Source organism: Lampetra planeri, unplaced genomic scaffold (assembly GCF_965212315.1).
Source record: "Lampetra planeri unplaced genomic scaffold, kcLamPlan1.2.h2 scaffold_372, whole genome shotgun sequence".
In the NCBI taxonomy this organism is placed as follows: domain Eukaryota; kingdom Metazoa; phylum Chordata; class Hyperoartia; order Petromyzontiformes; family Petromyzontidae; genus Lampetra; species Lampetra planeri.
The window spans coordinates 50,001-65,000 of record NW_027615195.1 but is presented as its reverse complement, the minus strand read 5'-3'; the positions used below and the strand labels follow the sequence as shown (position 1 = coordinate 65,000).

At 54.3% G+C, this 15,000-nt stretch overlaps 1 protein-coding gene across 1 annotated transcript in view; it reads left to right on the top strand.

The window, feature by feature from the left end:
* The window catches only part of LOC144740986 (two pore channel protein 2-like), a 30,887-nt gene that overhangs the window by 551 nt on the left and 15,336 nt on the right, over window positions 1–15,000 (top strand). Inside the window, exons 2-3 of the mRNA XM_078623680.1 lie at window positions 3,220–3,298; window positions 7,922–8,004. Of these exons, the coding sequence (XP_078479806.1) occupies window positions 3,220–3,298; window positions 7,922–8,004 (162 nt within the window). The remainder of the gene's footprint in view (window positions 1–3,219; window positions 3,299–7,921; window positions 8,005–15,000) is intronic.

The window sequence follows — 15,000 nt, the reverse complement described above, 5'->3', positions numbered from 1 at the left end:
CCTCTGAATGAGCAGCTATTACCAAATCATCGGCATACATAACGTGGTTGACCAATAGGGAGCCATCCCTTGATCGCACCCGGGCGTCGATCAGCCTCCCATTATATCTGTACCAAATGGAAATTCCCCCGGTATAGCTATTGAAGGCTTCACGAACTACGCAGTCGAAATAGATGTTAAATAATGTGGGAGCCAGAGGACATCCCTGTCGCACCCCAAGGTGTACAGGGAAAGGCTCCGACTCCCGGCCACGTAGTTTTACCCGGGCCCGCTCACCATCATGAAGGTCCTTAATGATCGTGAGCAGAGGGTCAGGGACTCCGAAAGCACGAATAACAACCCAGAGCCCAGGCCTACTGATGGTATCATAGGCCTTGACCAGGTCAATAAAGCAGAGATGTAGGTCTTTTTGGAATTCCCTACACCTCTGCTGTAGCAGACGGACAGAAAATATGGCATCTGTGCAGGACCGCCCTTTCCTGAAACCGCATTGGGGCTCCGCAAGCCTCTCCTCAGCGTGCCTAGCAAGGCGATGTTGAATAATCCTTGCCAGGACCTTACCCGGCACACTGAGGAGTGAGATGCCCCTGTAGTTGTTACAATCGGTACGGTCCCCCTTCTTAAAGAGGGGGACCACCAGGGCATCCTTCCAGTCCTGCGGAACCCGTCCAGTGGTCCAGACTGTTGTTATGATGTCATATAGGGCAGTCTGTGCACAAACGCCACCCTCCCTCAGCATTTCGCTTGGGAGATCATCTCTGCCCGGTGCCTTCCCTGGTCTCAGACTCCGGATCGCCCTCAGTACTTCCTCAACAGCTGGCACCTCAGCCAGCCACTCACAGGGGGTGACCTCTTACAATATTTGAGGCACCGCAGCCTCAGCAGGGTTATCCCCACTTTGCGCCATGATGTTTTCCTGGCTGAGAGATTTCCCCTCCCCCAGGACCTCACAGAAATGCTCAGCAAATCTGCAAACCTGTTCCTGGGGGTCGGAGATTGGATCACCGTTTTTTCCTCTAATGATGGTAATAGGTGTGGCGCTGCAGGTTACTTTTTTGATGGAATTCAATAACGATTTGTGATCGCGGGCCACTGAGGCAGACTCCATCTCCTCAGCAACCCGCGACCACCACCCATCCTTGCAGCGCCTTACGGCTCTCCGAACCTCCGAGCGAAGGCTGCGGTAAACCTCCTCATTCTCTGACGTGGGATGCTGTAGGCGATGAGAGTGGGCCTGTCGCTTTTTCTCAATTAACCTGAACACCTCCTCTGTCAGCCAGGGTTTCTGGGGAGGTCTGGACCACGTACCCAAAGCAGCCATTGCAGCTGCATGAGTCACAGTCCTAAACCTCGCCCATTTACCCTCGACATCAGGTGGAGTGGGGGACGATGCCAACCCCAGCTGCAAGCGATGATGAAATTCATCTTCTTGGTTCTTTCGGTAAAGTCACGTAGAAGGGAAGTAATAAAATAATAAAAATAAAACAATAAAATAAAATAATTCTCACGACTGCTTGCGTTGTAGCCGAAACGTCGTGAGAATTATTTTATTTTATTGTTTTATTTTTATTATTTTATTACTTCCCTTCTACGTGACTTTACCGAAAGAACCAAGAAGATGAATCCCTGCAGTCACGAAAGCTTTAAATCGAGATGATGAAATTCTCGCTTGCAACTTTCATCAGCTAACTGAGACCAGGCCACTTTTGGTTTGAATGGGATCCTGGGTGTACACCCACCACCGGAGTGGAAGAATGGCAGGCGCATCTTACAGATGACTAGTCGATGGTCAGAGGGCAGATCAGCTCCACGGTAGGTCCTGGTGTCAAGGACATGGGCTCGCATCCGCTGTTCCGTCACTACGTAGTCCAGCAGATGTTCTTGCTTGGACCCGGCATGTATCCATGATGTTGTGTGGATGCGCCGATGCCGGAAGAGCGTGTTGGTAATTACAAGCCCATGGGCTGCACAGAAATCTAGCAGCCTCCTACCGTTGTTATTGAGCTGATCTGGCCCATGCCTTCCAATCACTCCAGACCAGGTGCCAGCATCATGACCAACTCGGGCATTGAAGTCACCCAACAAGATGACTCTGTCCCGAGTGGCCACTTTAGCCAGCACCTGTGACAGGAGGTCATAGAAAGCGTCTGACTCATCGTCTTTGCCTGCATCCCTCCACGGATGTTCGTCTTCGGTGGGGGCATAAGTAACCACGACCACCACTCCTCGCCTCTGATTGATGGGAAGGCGAGCCCAAAGTATCCTGGGGTTTACAGCTTCCCACACCTCACCGCCACGCTCCCACGCCCCCTTCATTCTTTTGTTCAGAAGAAGAGCCACACCCTGTTGTTTGGCAGTCTCCTGGCCCGAGTGGAGGACTGTCCACCCCTCATGGTGGCAGGATCCAGAACCGGTCCACCGGACCTCCTGAATGCCACAGAGATCCAGGCGGTACCGGTCCAGCTCCCGACAGAGGAGTGGCAGCCTCTCCTCCGCAGTGAGCGTTCGAACATTCCACGTGGCCATCCGCAATGGTTTTTCGTTGTTTCTGGAGGAGCCCCGAGGGTGAAGATTCAATCTCCTGGCTCCGCCAATTGGGGTTTGGCCAGGAGACGTCATAAAAGCCTGACCCTCCGGGGCCTCCGGCACAAGCTTATTAGTTACAGGTTTATGTTTAATTCGTAGTTTAGTGGTGGTTAATTGAAATACACACACACAGAGACACACACAGATACACACACACACAGACACACAGAGACACACACAAAGACACAGACACGCACAGACACACAGAGACACACAGAGACACACACAGAGACGCACACACAGAGGCACACACAGAGACACACAGAGACACACACAGAGACACACACACACAGACACACAGAGACACACACACAGACACACACAGAGACACACACAGACACACAGAGACACACACACACAGACACAGAGACACGCACAGAGACACACACAGAGACACACACAGAGACACACACAGAGACACACACAGAGACACACACAGACACACACAGAGACACACACAGAGACACACACAGGGACACTCACACACAGAGACACACACACAGAGACACACACAGACACACACAGAGACACACACAGAGTCACACACAGAGTCACACACAGAGACAACACACGGGGACTTTCATAGACACGGCGACAATGATGCTGATGGCGTTGCTGCTGCTGCTGATGTAGGACCGGTGTCCGAAACGCCTCGGCATGTGGCAGCTACGAGCAGCTGCAGTACTGGTCCAGCAACTTTGATGACTTTGCGGTGAGAACAGAGAGTCACTCACCCACTCACTCACCCACTCACCCACTCGCTCATCCACTCACTCACCCACTCACTCAGCCACCTACTTACTCACCCACTCGCTCACCCACTCACTCACTCACCCACTCGCTCACACACCCACTCAGCCACCCACTCACTCAGCCACTCAATCACCCACTCACTCACTCACCCACCCACTCGCTCACCCACTCGCTCACCCACTCGCTCATCCACTCACTCACCCACTCACTCAGCCACCTACTTACTCACCCACTCGCTCACCCACTCACTCACTCACTCACTCACCCACCCACTCGCTCACCCACTCGCTCACCCACTCGCTCACCCACTCGCTCACCCACTCACTCAGCCACCTACTTACTCACCCACTCGCTCACCCACTCACTCACCCACTCGCTCACACACCCACTCAGCCACCCACTCACTCAGCCACTCAATCACCCACTCACTCACTCACTCACCCACCCACTCGCTCACCCACTCGCTCACCCACTCGCTCACCCACTCGCTCATTCACCCACTCTCAGCCACTCACTCAGCCACCCACTCACCCACTCGCTCACCTACTCACTCAGCCACCCACTCGCTCACTCACCCACTCACTCACCCACTCACTCAGCCACCCATTCGCTCACCCACTCAATCACTCATTCACCCACTCACTCACCCACTCACTCAACCACACACTCACTCACCCACTCACTCACTCACTCAGCCACCCACTCGCTCACCCACTCACTCAGCCACCCACTCACTCACTCATTCAGCCACGCACTCACTCACCCACTCACTCACTCACCCACCCACTTACTCGCTCATCCACTCAATCACTCACCCACTCACTCAGCCACGCACTCACTCACCCACTCACTCACTGACTCACCCACCCACTCACTCGCTCACCCGCTCACTCACTCACCCGCTCACACACTCGCTCACCCACTCACTCAGCCACCCACTCACTCAGCCACTCACTCAGCCACTCTCTCACTCACCCACTGACTCACCCATTTACTCACTCACCTACTCACTCGCACACTTGCTCACCGACTCACCCAGCCACTCACTCGCCAACTCATCCACCCATTCACTCACTCACCCACCCACTCACCCACCCACTCACTCACCCACTCACTAACTCACCCACTCACTCACCCACTCACCCACCCACTCACTCACCCACTCACTCACTCACTCACCCACTCACTCACCCATAATGCAGGGCCAGAGGCAGTCGAGTCCTGGGTCTGGGTGTGTGTGTGTCTTTGTGTCTCTGTGTCTCTCTCTGTGTCTCTGTGTCTCTGTGTGTTTCTCTGTGTGTGTCTCTGTGTCTGTGTCTCTGTCTGTATCTCTCTGTGTCTCTGTGTCTTTGTCTCTCTGTCTGTGTCTCTGTCTGTGTCTCTCTGTGTATCTGTGTCTCTGTGTCTGTGTCTCTGTGTGTGTCTCTGTGTGTGTCTCTGTGTGTGTGTCTCTGTGTGTGTGTCTCTGTGTCTGTGTCTCTGTGTGTGTCTCTGTGTCTGTGTCTCTGTCTGTGTCTCTGTGTGTGTCTCTGTGTGTGTGTCTCTGTGTGTGTCTCTGTGTCTGTGTCTCTGTGTGTGTCTCTGTGTCTGTGTCTCTGTGTGTGTCTCTGTGTGTGTCTCTGTGTCTGTGTCTCTGTGTCTGTGTCTCTGTGTGTGTCTCTGTGTCTGTGTCTCTGTGTGTGTCTCTGTGTGTGTCTCTGTGTGTGTCTCTGTGTCTGTGTCTCTGTGTGTGTCTCTGTGTCTGTGTCTCTGTGTGTATCTCTGTGTGTGTCTCTGTGTGTGTGTCTCTGTGTGTGTGTCTCTGTGTGTGTCTCTGTGTCTGTGTCTCTGTGTGTGTGTCTCTGTGTGTGTCTCTGTGTGTGTGTCTCTGTGTCTGTGTCTCTGTGTGTGTCTCTGTGTCTGTGTCTCTGTGTGTGTCTCTGTGTGTGTCTCTGTGTCTCTGTGTGTGTCTCTGTGTGTGTCTCTGTGTGTGTCTCTGTGTCTGTGTCTCTGTGTCTGTGTCTCTGTGTGTGTCTCTGTGTCTGTGTCTCTGTGTGTGTCTCTGTGTGTGTCTCTGTGTCTGTGTCTCTGTGTGTGTCTCTGTGTCTGTGTCTCTGTGTGTATCTCTGTGTGTGTGTCTCTGTGTCTGTGTCTCTGTGTGTGTCTCTGTGTGTGTTTCTGTGTCTGTGTCTCTGTGTGTGTCTCTGTGTGTGTCTCTGTGTCTGTGTCTCTGTGTGTGTCTCTGTGTGTGTCTCTGTGTCTGTGTCTCTGTGTGTGTGTCTCTGTGTGTGTCTCTGTGTCTGTGTCTCTGTGTGTGTGTCTCTGTGTGTGTCTCTGTGTGTGTGTCTCTGTGTCTGTGTCTCTGTGTGTGTCTCTGTGTCTGTGTCTTTGTGTGTGTCTCTGTGTGTGTCTCTGTGTCTGTGTCTCTGTGTGTGTCTCTGTGTGTGTCTCTGTGTGTGTCTCTGTGTCTGTGTCTCTGTGTCTGTGTCTCTGTGTGTGTCTCTGTGTCTGTGTCTCTGTGTGTGTCTCTGTGTGTGTCTCTGTGTCTGTGTCTCTGTGTGTGTCTCTGTGTCTGTGTCTCTGTGTGTATCTCTGTGTGTGTGTCTCTGTGTCTGTGTCTCTGTGTGTGTCTCTGTGTCTGTGTCTCTGTGTGTGTCTCTGTGTGTGTCTCTGTGTCTGTGTCTCTGTGTGTGTCTCTGTGTGTGTCTCTGTGTTTGTGTCTCTGTGTGTATCTCTGCGTGTGTCTCTGTGTCTGTGTCTCTGTGTGTGTCTCTGTGTGTGTCTCTGTGTCTGTGTCTCTGTGTGTGTCTCTGTGTGTGTCTCTGTGTCTCTGTGTGTGTCTCTGTGTGTGTCTCTGTGTGTGTCTCTGTGTGTGGCTTTGTGTCTGTGTCTCTGTGTGTGTCTCTGTGTGTGTCTCTGTGTCTCTGTGTGTGTCTCTGTGTCTGTGTCTCTGTGTGTGTTTCTGTGTGTGTCTCTGTGTCTGTGTCTCTGTGTGTGTCTCTGTGTCTGTGTCTCTGTGTGTGTCTCTGCGTGTGTCTCTGTGTCTGTGTCTCTGTGTGTGTCTCTGTGTCTCTGTGTGTGTCTCTGTGTCTCTGTGTCTGTGTCTCTGTGTGTGTCTCTGTGTGTGTCTCTGTGTCTGTGTCTCTGTGTCTGTGTGTCTGTGTGTGTCTCTGTGTCTGTGTCTCTGTGTGTGTCTCTGCGTGTGTCTCTGTGTCTGTGTCTCTGTGTGTGTCTCTGTGTCTCTGTGTGTGTCTCTGTGTCTGTGTCTCTGTGTGTGTATCTGTGTGTGTCTCTGTGTCTGTGTCTCTGTGTCTGTGTCTCTGTGTGTGTCTCTGTGTCTGTGTCTCTGTGTCTGTGTCTCTGTGTGTGTCTCTGTGTGTGTCTCTGTGTCTGTGTCTCTGTGTGTGTCTCTGTGTGTGTCTCTGTGTCTGTGTCTCTGTGTGTGTCTCTGTGTGTGTCTCTGTGTCTGTGTCTCTGTGTGTGTCTCTGTGTCTGTGTCTCTGTGTGTATCTCTGTGTGTGTCTCTGTGTCTGTGTCTTTGTGTGTGTCTCTGTGTCTGTGTCTCTGTGTGTGTCTCTGTGTGTGTCTCTGTGTCTGTGTCTCTGTGTGTGTCTCTGTGTGTGTCTCTGTGTCTGTGTCTCTGTGTGTGTCTCTGTGTGTGTCTCTGTGTCTGTGTCTCTGTGTGTGTCTCTGTGTCTGTGTCTCTGTGTGTGTCTCTGTGTGTGTCTCTGTGTCTGTGTCTCTGTGTGTGTCTCTGTGTGTGTCTCTGTGTCTGTGTCTGTGTCTCTGTGTGTGTCTCTGTGTGTGTCTCTGTGTCTGTGTCTCTGTGTGTGTCTCTGTGTCTGTGTCTCTGTGTCTGTGTCTCTGTGTGTGTCTCTGTCTCTCTGTGTCTGTGTCTCTCTCTGTCTGTCTCTCTGTCTGAGTCTGTATGTGTCTCTGTGTCTGTGTCTCTGTCTCTCTGTGTCTGTGTCTCTGTCTGTGTCTCTGTCTGAGTCTCTCTGTGTCTCCCCCCCCAGGCGTCCCTGGTGCTGCTGTGGGACGTGATGGTCGTCAACAACTGTGTCTGTGTCTCTGTGTCTGTGTCTCTGTGTGTGTCTCTGTCTGTGTCTCTGTCTCTCTGTGTCTGTGTCTCTGTGTCTCTGTGTGTGTCTCTGTCTGTGTCTCTGTCTCTCTGTGTCTCTGTCTCTGTCTGCCTGTCTGAGTCTCTCTGTATCTGTGTCTCTGTCTGTGTTTCTGTCTGTCTCTCTGTCTGAGTCTCTCTGTGTCTCTCCCCCCCCCCCCAGGCGTCCCTGGTGCTGCTGTGGGACGTGATGGTGGTCAACAACTGTGTCTGTGTCTCTGTGTGTGTCTCTGTCTGAGTCTCTCTGTGTCTCTGTGTCTCTGTGTCTGTGTCTCTGTGTGTGTCTTTCTCTGTGTCTCTGTCTCTCCCCCCCCCCCAGGCGTCCCTGGTGCTGCTGTGGGACGTGATGGTGGTCAACAACTGTGTATGTGTCTCTGTGTCTCTGTGTCTCTGTGTGTGTCTCTGTCTCTCTGTGTCTGTGTCTCTCTCTGTCTGTCTCTCTGTCTGAGTCTGTCTGTGTCTGTGTCTCTCCCCCCCCCCCAGGCGTCCCTGGTGCTGCTGTGGGACGTGATGGTGGTCAACAACTGGCAGGTCTTCCTCGACGTCTTCTCCAGATACGCCGGCCCGTGAGTGACGCAGACAAAGGTCCCCCGCGTAGCCTCTCGCAGGCCGCAGGGGCAAGTGCTGTTAGCTAGCACCTCACACACAGACACAGACAAAGGTCCCCCGCGTAGCCTCTCGCAGGCCGCAGGGGCAAGTGCTGTTAGCTAGCACCTCACACACAGACACAGACAAAGGTCCCCCGCGTAGCCTCTAGCAGGCCGCAGGGGCAAGTGCTGTTAGCTAGCACCTCACACACAGACACAGACAAAGGTCCCCCGCGTAGCCTCTAACAGGCCGCAGGGGCAAGTGCTGTTAGCTAGCACCTCACACACAGACACAGACAAAGGTCCCCCGCGTAGCCTCTAACAGGCCGCAGGGGCAAGTGCTGTTAGCTAGCACCTCACACACAGACACAGACAAAGGTCCCCCACGTAGCCTCTAGCAGGCCGCAGGGGCAAGTGCTGTTAGCTGGCACCTCACACACAGACACAGACAAAGATCCCCCGTGTAGCCTCTAACAAACTGCAGGGGCAAGTGCTGTTAGCTAGCACCTCACACACAGACACAGACAAAGATCCCCCGTGTAGCCTGTAACAGACTGCAGGGGCAAGTGCTGTTAGCTAGCACCAACAACAACAACCGCCATTCGCCACTAAGTGGCGGTGACGTCACCACGACGCTTGTGCCAGGCCATGTGCACCTTGAGGCTACCACGTGAAGTGTCGAACGCCCGCTGGCAGGAGGAGGTCACGGGGCAGACCCAGCAGGTGCCACGGGTCGACTGCTGTGCCAGGCTAGGTGCATGAGGAGGAGGTCACGGGGCAGACCCAGCAGGTGCCACGGGTCGACTGACTGAGATGAATGAGATGACTGAGATGACTGAGATGACTGGCTGACACAGACAGACACACACACACACAGATATCGGAAGACAGATAAGAAAGCGTAGAGAAGGAAGGGAATGACCACTGCCTTTTTGTGTCATCTGGTCCAACACCATGTGAGACTAGGCTCTAAGGAAAGCTGTCTCGGGTGTGGACCAATCAACTTCAAGGACGGTGCATATCATTATCAGAGTTGTGGTGTTTTTTGTTTGCATTTTGACCGCAAGTGTTGTGGTCAATGCAAACATGACTCCTTGTGTAAAAGTGTCAGTTTTGTCGCCAGATAAAAGGGTAAAATAAACAATTATCAACACCCCCGAAGCTTCGTGCGGAGCGAAACGCGGCCGATGGAATGATAACTGCGCTGGCGGCTGATTCGGAGCGAGACCTCCGCTGTGAAACCGGAGCCGGTCATGAGCACACTGCCCAACTAGCAGGAAACTCTCCACTCTCCCTCCACTCCCTCCACTCTCCCTCCACTCTCCCTCCACTCCCTCCACTCCCTCCACTCCCTCCACTCCCTCCACTCTCCCTCCACTCCCTCCACTCCCTCCACTCCCTCCACTCTCCCTCCACTCCCTCCACTCCCTCCACTCTCTCTCCACTCCCTCCACTCTCCCTCCACTCCCTCCACTCTCCCTCCACTCTCCCTCCACTCCCTCCACTCCCTCCACTCCCTCCACTCCCTCCACTCCCTCCACTCCCTCCACTCCCTCCACTCTCTCTCCACTCCCTCCACTCTCCCTCCACTCCCTCCACTCTCCCTCCACTCTCCCTCCACTCCCTCCACTCCCTCCACTCCCTCCACTCCCTCCACTCCCTCCACTCCCTCCACTCTCTCTCCACTCCCTCCACTCCCTCCACTCTCTCTCCACTCCCTCCACTCTCTCTCCACTCTCCCTCCACTCCCTCCACTCCCTCCACTCCCTCCACTCTCCCTCCACTCTCCCTCCACTCCCTCCACTCCCTCCACTCTCCCTCCACTCTCTCCACTCCCTCCACTCTCTCTCCACTCCCTCCACTCCCTCCACTCTCCCTCCACTCCCTCCACTCCCTCTACTCCCTCCACTCTCTCTCCACTCCCTCCACTCCCTCTACTCCCTCCACTCCCTCTACTCCCTCCACTCTCCCTCCACTCCCTCCACTCCCTCCACTCCCTCTACTCCCCTCCACTCTCCCTCCACTCCCTCCACTTCCTCCACTCCCTCCACTCCCTCCACTCCCTCCACTCCCTCCACTCTCTCCACTCCCTCCACTCCCTCCACTCTCTCCACTCCCTCCACTCTCTCCACTCCCTCCACTCCCTCCACTCCCTCTCCACTCCCTCCACTCTCCCTCCACTCCCCTCCACTCCCTCCATTCCCTCCACTCCCTCCACTCCCTCCACTCTCCCTCCACTCCCTCCACTCCCTCCACTCTGTCTCCACTCCCTCCACTCCCTCCACTCCCTCCACTCCCTCCACTCCCTCCACTCCCTCCACTCCCTCCACTCTCTCTCTACTCCCTCCACTCTCTCTCCACTCCCTCCACTCCCTCCACTCCCTCCACTCCCTCCACTCTCCCTCCACTCCCTCCACTCCCTCCACTCCCTCCACTCCCTCCACTCTCCCTCCACTCCCTCCACTCTCCCTCCACTCCCTCCACTCCCTCCACTCCCTCCACTCTCTCTCCACTCTCTCTCCACTCCCTCCACTCCCTCCACTCTCTCCACTCTCTCTCCACTCCCTCCACTCCCTCCACTCCCTCCACTCTCTCTCCACTCTCTCTCCACTCCCTCCACTCCCTCCACTCCCTCCACTCTCCCTCCACTCTCTCTCCACTCCCTCCACTCCCTCCACTCTCTCTCCACTCTCTCTCCACTCCCTCCACTCCCTCCACTCCCTCCACTCCCTCCACTCTCTCTCCACTCTCTCTCCACTCCCTCCACTCCCTCCACTCTCTCTCCACTCTCTCTCCACTCCCTCCACTCCCTCCACTCCCTCCACTCTCCCTCCACTCCCTCCACTCCCTCCACTCCCTCCACTCTCCCTCCACTCCCTCCACTCCCTCCACTCCCTCCACTCTCTCTCCACTCTCCCTCCACTCCCTCCACTCCCTCCACTCCCTCCACTCTCCCTCCACTCCCTCCACTCCCTCCACTCCCTCCACACTCCCTCCACTCTCCCTCCACTCCCTCCACTCCCTCCACTCCCTCCACTCTCCCTCCACTCTCTCCACTCCCTCCACTCCCTCCACTCCCTCCATTCCCTCCACTCCCTCCACTCTCTCTCCACTCCCTCCACTCTCTCTCCACTCCCTCCACTCCCTCCACTCTCTCTCCACTCCCTCCACTCCCTCCATTCCCTCCACTCCCTCCACTCTCCCTCCACTCCCTCCACTCCCTCCACTCCCTCCACTCCCTCCATTCCCTCCACTCTCTCTCCACTCCCTCCACTCCCTCCACTCCCTCCACTCCCTCCACTCCCTCCACTCCCTCCATTCCCTCCACTCTCTCTCCACTCCCTCCACTCCCTCCACTCCCTCCACTCTCTCTCCACTCCCTCCACTCTCTCCATGATGGGCATACACACGCACCGTGCCCCCGCGTGTCTCTGTGTGTTTGTGTGTCTCTGTGTCTCTCTGTGTGTTTCTGTGTCTCTCTGTGTGCGTCTGTGTGTCTCTGTGTGTCTCTGTGTGTCGCTGTGTGTCGCTGTGTGTCTCTGTGTGTCTCCACGTGTTTCTGTGTGTCTCTGTGTGTCTCTGTGTGTCTCCACGTGTTTCTGTGTGTCTCTGTGTGTCTCTGTGTGTCTCTGTGTGTCTCCACGTGTTTCTGTGTGTCTCTGTGTGTCTCTGTGTGTCTCTGTGTGTCTCCACGTGTTTCTGTGTGTCTCTGTGTGTCTCTGTGTGTCTCTGTGTGTCTCCACGTGTTTCTGTGTGTCTCTGTGTGTCTCTGTGTGTCTCTGTGTGTCTCTGTGTGTCTCCACGTGTTTCTGTGTGTCTCTGTGTGTCTCTCTGTGTCTCTGTGTGTCGCTGTGTGTCGCTGTGTGTCTCTGTGTGTCTCTGTGTGTCTCCACGTGTTTCTGTGTGTCTCTGTGTGTCTCCACGTGTTTCTGTGTGGGTCTCTGTGTGTCTCTGTGTGTCTCCCCGTGTCTTCCCGTGTGTCTCCGTGTCTCCACGTGTCTCCGTGTGTCTCTGTGTGTCTCTGTGTGTCTCACTGTGTCTCTGTGTGTCTCCGTGTCTCCACGTGTGTCTCTGTGTGTCTCCACGTGTCTCTGTGTGTCTCCACGTGTCTCTGTGTGTCTCTGTGTCTCTGCGTGTCTCTGTGTGTCTCACTGTGTCTCTGTGTGTCTCCACGTGTCTCTGTGTGTCTCACTGTGTGTCTCTGTGTGTCTCTGTGTGTCTCTGTGTCTCCACGTGTCTCTGTGTATCTCTGTGTCTCTGTGTGTCTCCGTGTGTCTCTGTATGTCTCTGTGAGTCTCTGTGTGTCTCCACGTGTGTCTGTGTGTCTCTGTGTGTCTCTGTGTGTCTCTGTGTGTCTCTGTGTGTCTTCACTGTGTCTCCGTGTGTCTGTGTGGGTCTCTGTGTCTCCGCGTGTCTCTGTGTGTCTCCGTGTCTCTCTGTGTGTGTCTGTGTGTCTCCGCGTGTCTGTGTGTGTCTCCCCGTGTCTTCCCGTGTGTCTCCGTGTCTCCACGTGTCTCTGTGTGTCTCTGTGTCTCTGCGTGTCTCTGTGTGTCTCACTGTGTCTCTGTGTGTCTCCACGTGTCTCTGTGTGTCTCACTGTGTGTCTCCGTGTGTCTCTGTGTGTCTCTGTGTGTCTCACTGTGTCTCTGTGTGTCTCCGTGTCTCCACGTGTGTCTCTGTGTGTCTCCACGTGTCTCTGTGTGTCTCCACGTGTCTCTGTGTGTCTCTGTGTCTCTGCTTGTCTCTGTGTGTCTCACTGTGTCTGTGTGTCTCCACGTGTCTCTGTGTGTCTCACTGTGTGTCTCTGTGTGTCTCTGTGTGTCTCTGTGTCTCCACGTGTCTCTGTGTATCTCTGTGTCTCTGTGTGTCTCCGTGTGTCTCTGTATGTCTCACCGTGTCTCTGTGTATCTCTGTGTCTCTGTGTGTCTCTGTGAGTGTCTGTGTGTCTCTGTGTGTCTCTTTGTGTTTCTGTGTGTCTCTGTGTGTCTCTGCGTGTCTCACTGTGTCTGTGTGTCTCTGTGGGTCTCTGTGTGTCTCCACGTGTCTCTGTGTGTCTCCACGTGTTTCTGTGTGTCTCTGTCTCTGTGTCTGTGTGTCTCTGTGTGTCTCTGTGTGTGTCTCTGTGTCTCTGTGTGTCTCCACGTGTCTCTGTGTGTCTCCACGTGTCTCCACGTGTCTCTGTGTCTGTGTGTCTCTGTGTGTCTCTGTGTGTGTCTCTGTGTCTCTGTGTGTCTCCACGTGTTTCTGTGTGTCTCTGTGTCTGTGTGTCTCTGTGTGTCTCTGTGTGTGTCTCTGTGTCTCTGTGTCTCCACGTGTCTCTGTGTGTCTCCACGTGTCTCTGTGTGTCTCCACGTGTTTCTGTGTGTCTCTGTGTCTGTGTGTCTCTGTGTGTCTCTGTGTGTGTCTCTGTGTCTCTGTGTGTCTCCACGTGTCTCTGTGTGTCTCCACGTGTTTCTGTGTGTCTCTGTGTCTGTGTGTCTCTGTGTCTCTGTGTGTCTCCACGTGTCTCTGTGTGTCTCCACGTGTTTCTGTGTGTCTCTGTGTCTGTGTGTCTCTGTGTGTCTCTGTGTGTGTCTCTGTGTCTCTGTGTGTCTCCACGTGTCTCTGTGTGTCTCCACGTGTTTCTGTGTGTCTCTGTGTCTGTGTGTCTCTGTGTGTCTCTGTGTGTGTCTCTGTGTTTCTGTGTGTCTCCACGTGTCTCTGTGTGTCTCCACGTGTTTCTGTGTGTCTCTGTGTCTGTGTGTCTCTGTGTGTCTCTGTGTGTGTCTCTGTGTCTCTGTGTGTCTCCACGTGTCTCTGTGTGTCTCCACGTGTTTCTGTGTGTCTCTGTGTCTGTGTGTCTCTGTGTGTCTCTGTGTGTGTCTCTGTGTCTCTGTGTGTCTCCACGTGTCTCTGTGTGTCTCCACGTGTTTCTGTGTGTCTCTGTGTCTGTGTGTCTCTGTGTGTCTCTGTGTGTGTCTCTGTGTCTCCACGTGTCTCTGTGTGTCTCCACGTGTTTCTGTGTGTCTCTGTGTCTGTGTGTCTCTGTGTGTGTCTCTGTGTGTCTCCACGTGTCTCTGTGTGTCTCCACGTGTTTCTGTGTGTCTCTGTGTCTGTGTGTCTCTGTGTCTCTGTGTGTGTCTCTGTGTCTCTGTGTGTCTCCACGTGTCTCTGTGTGTCTCCACGTGTTTCTGTGTGTCTCTGTGTCTGTGTGTCTCTGTGTGTGTCTGTGTGTCTCCACGTGTCTCTGTGTGTCTCCACGTGTCTCTGTGTGTCTGTGTGTCTCTGTGTGTCTCTGTGTGTCTCTGTGTGTGTCTCTGTGTCTCCGCGTGTCTCCACGTGTCTCTGTGTGTCTCCACGTGTTTCTGTGTGTCTCTGTGTCTGTGTGTCTCTGTGTGTGTCTGTGTGTCTCCACGTGTCTCTGTGTGTCTCCACGTGTCTCTGTGTGTCTCTGTGTCTCTGCGTGTCTCTGTGTGTCTCACTGTGTCTCTGTGTGTCTCACTGTGTGTCTCTGTGTGTCTCCACGTGTCTCCACGTGTCTCTGTGTGTCTCCACGTGTCTCTGTGTGTCTCTGTGTCTCTGTGTCTGTGTGTCTCTGTGTGTCTCTGTGTGTGTCTCTGTGTCTCTGTGTGTCTCCACGTGTCTCTGTGTGTCTCCACGTGTTTCTGTGTGTCTCTGTGTCTGTGTGTCTCTGTGTGTCTCTGTGTGTGTCTCTGTGTCTCTGTGTGTCTCCACGTGTCTCTGTGTGTCTCTGTGTGTCTCTGTGTGTCTCCACGTGTCTCTGTGTCTGTGTGTCTGTGTGTCTCTGTGTGTCTCTGTGTGTGTCTCTGTCTCTGTGTGTCTCCACGTGTTTCTGTGTGTCTCTGTGTCTGTTTGTCTCTGTGTGTCTCTGTGTGTGTCTCTGTGTCTCTGTGTGTCTCCACGTGTCTCTGTGTGTCTCTGTGTTTCTGCGTGTCTCTGTGTGGCTCACTGTGTCTCTGTGTGTCTCCACGTGTC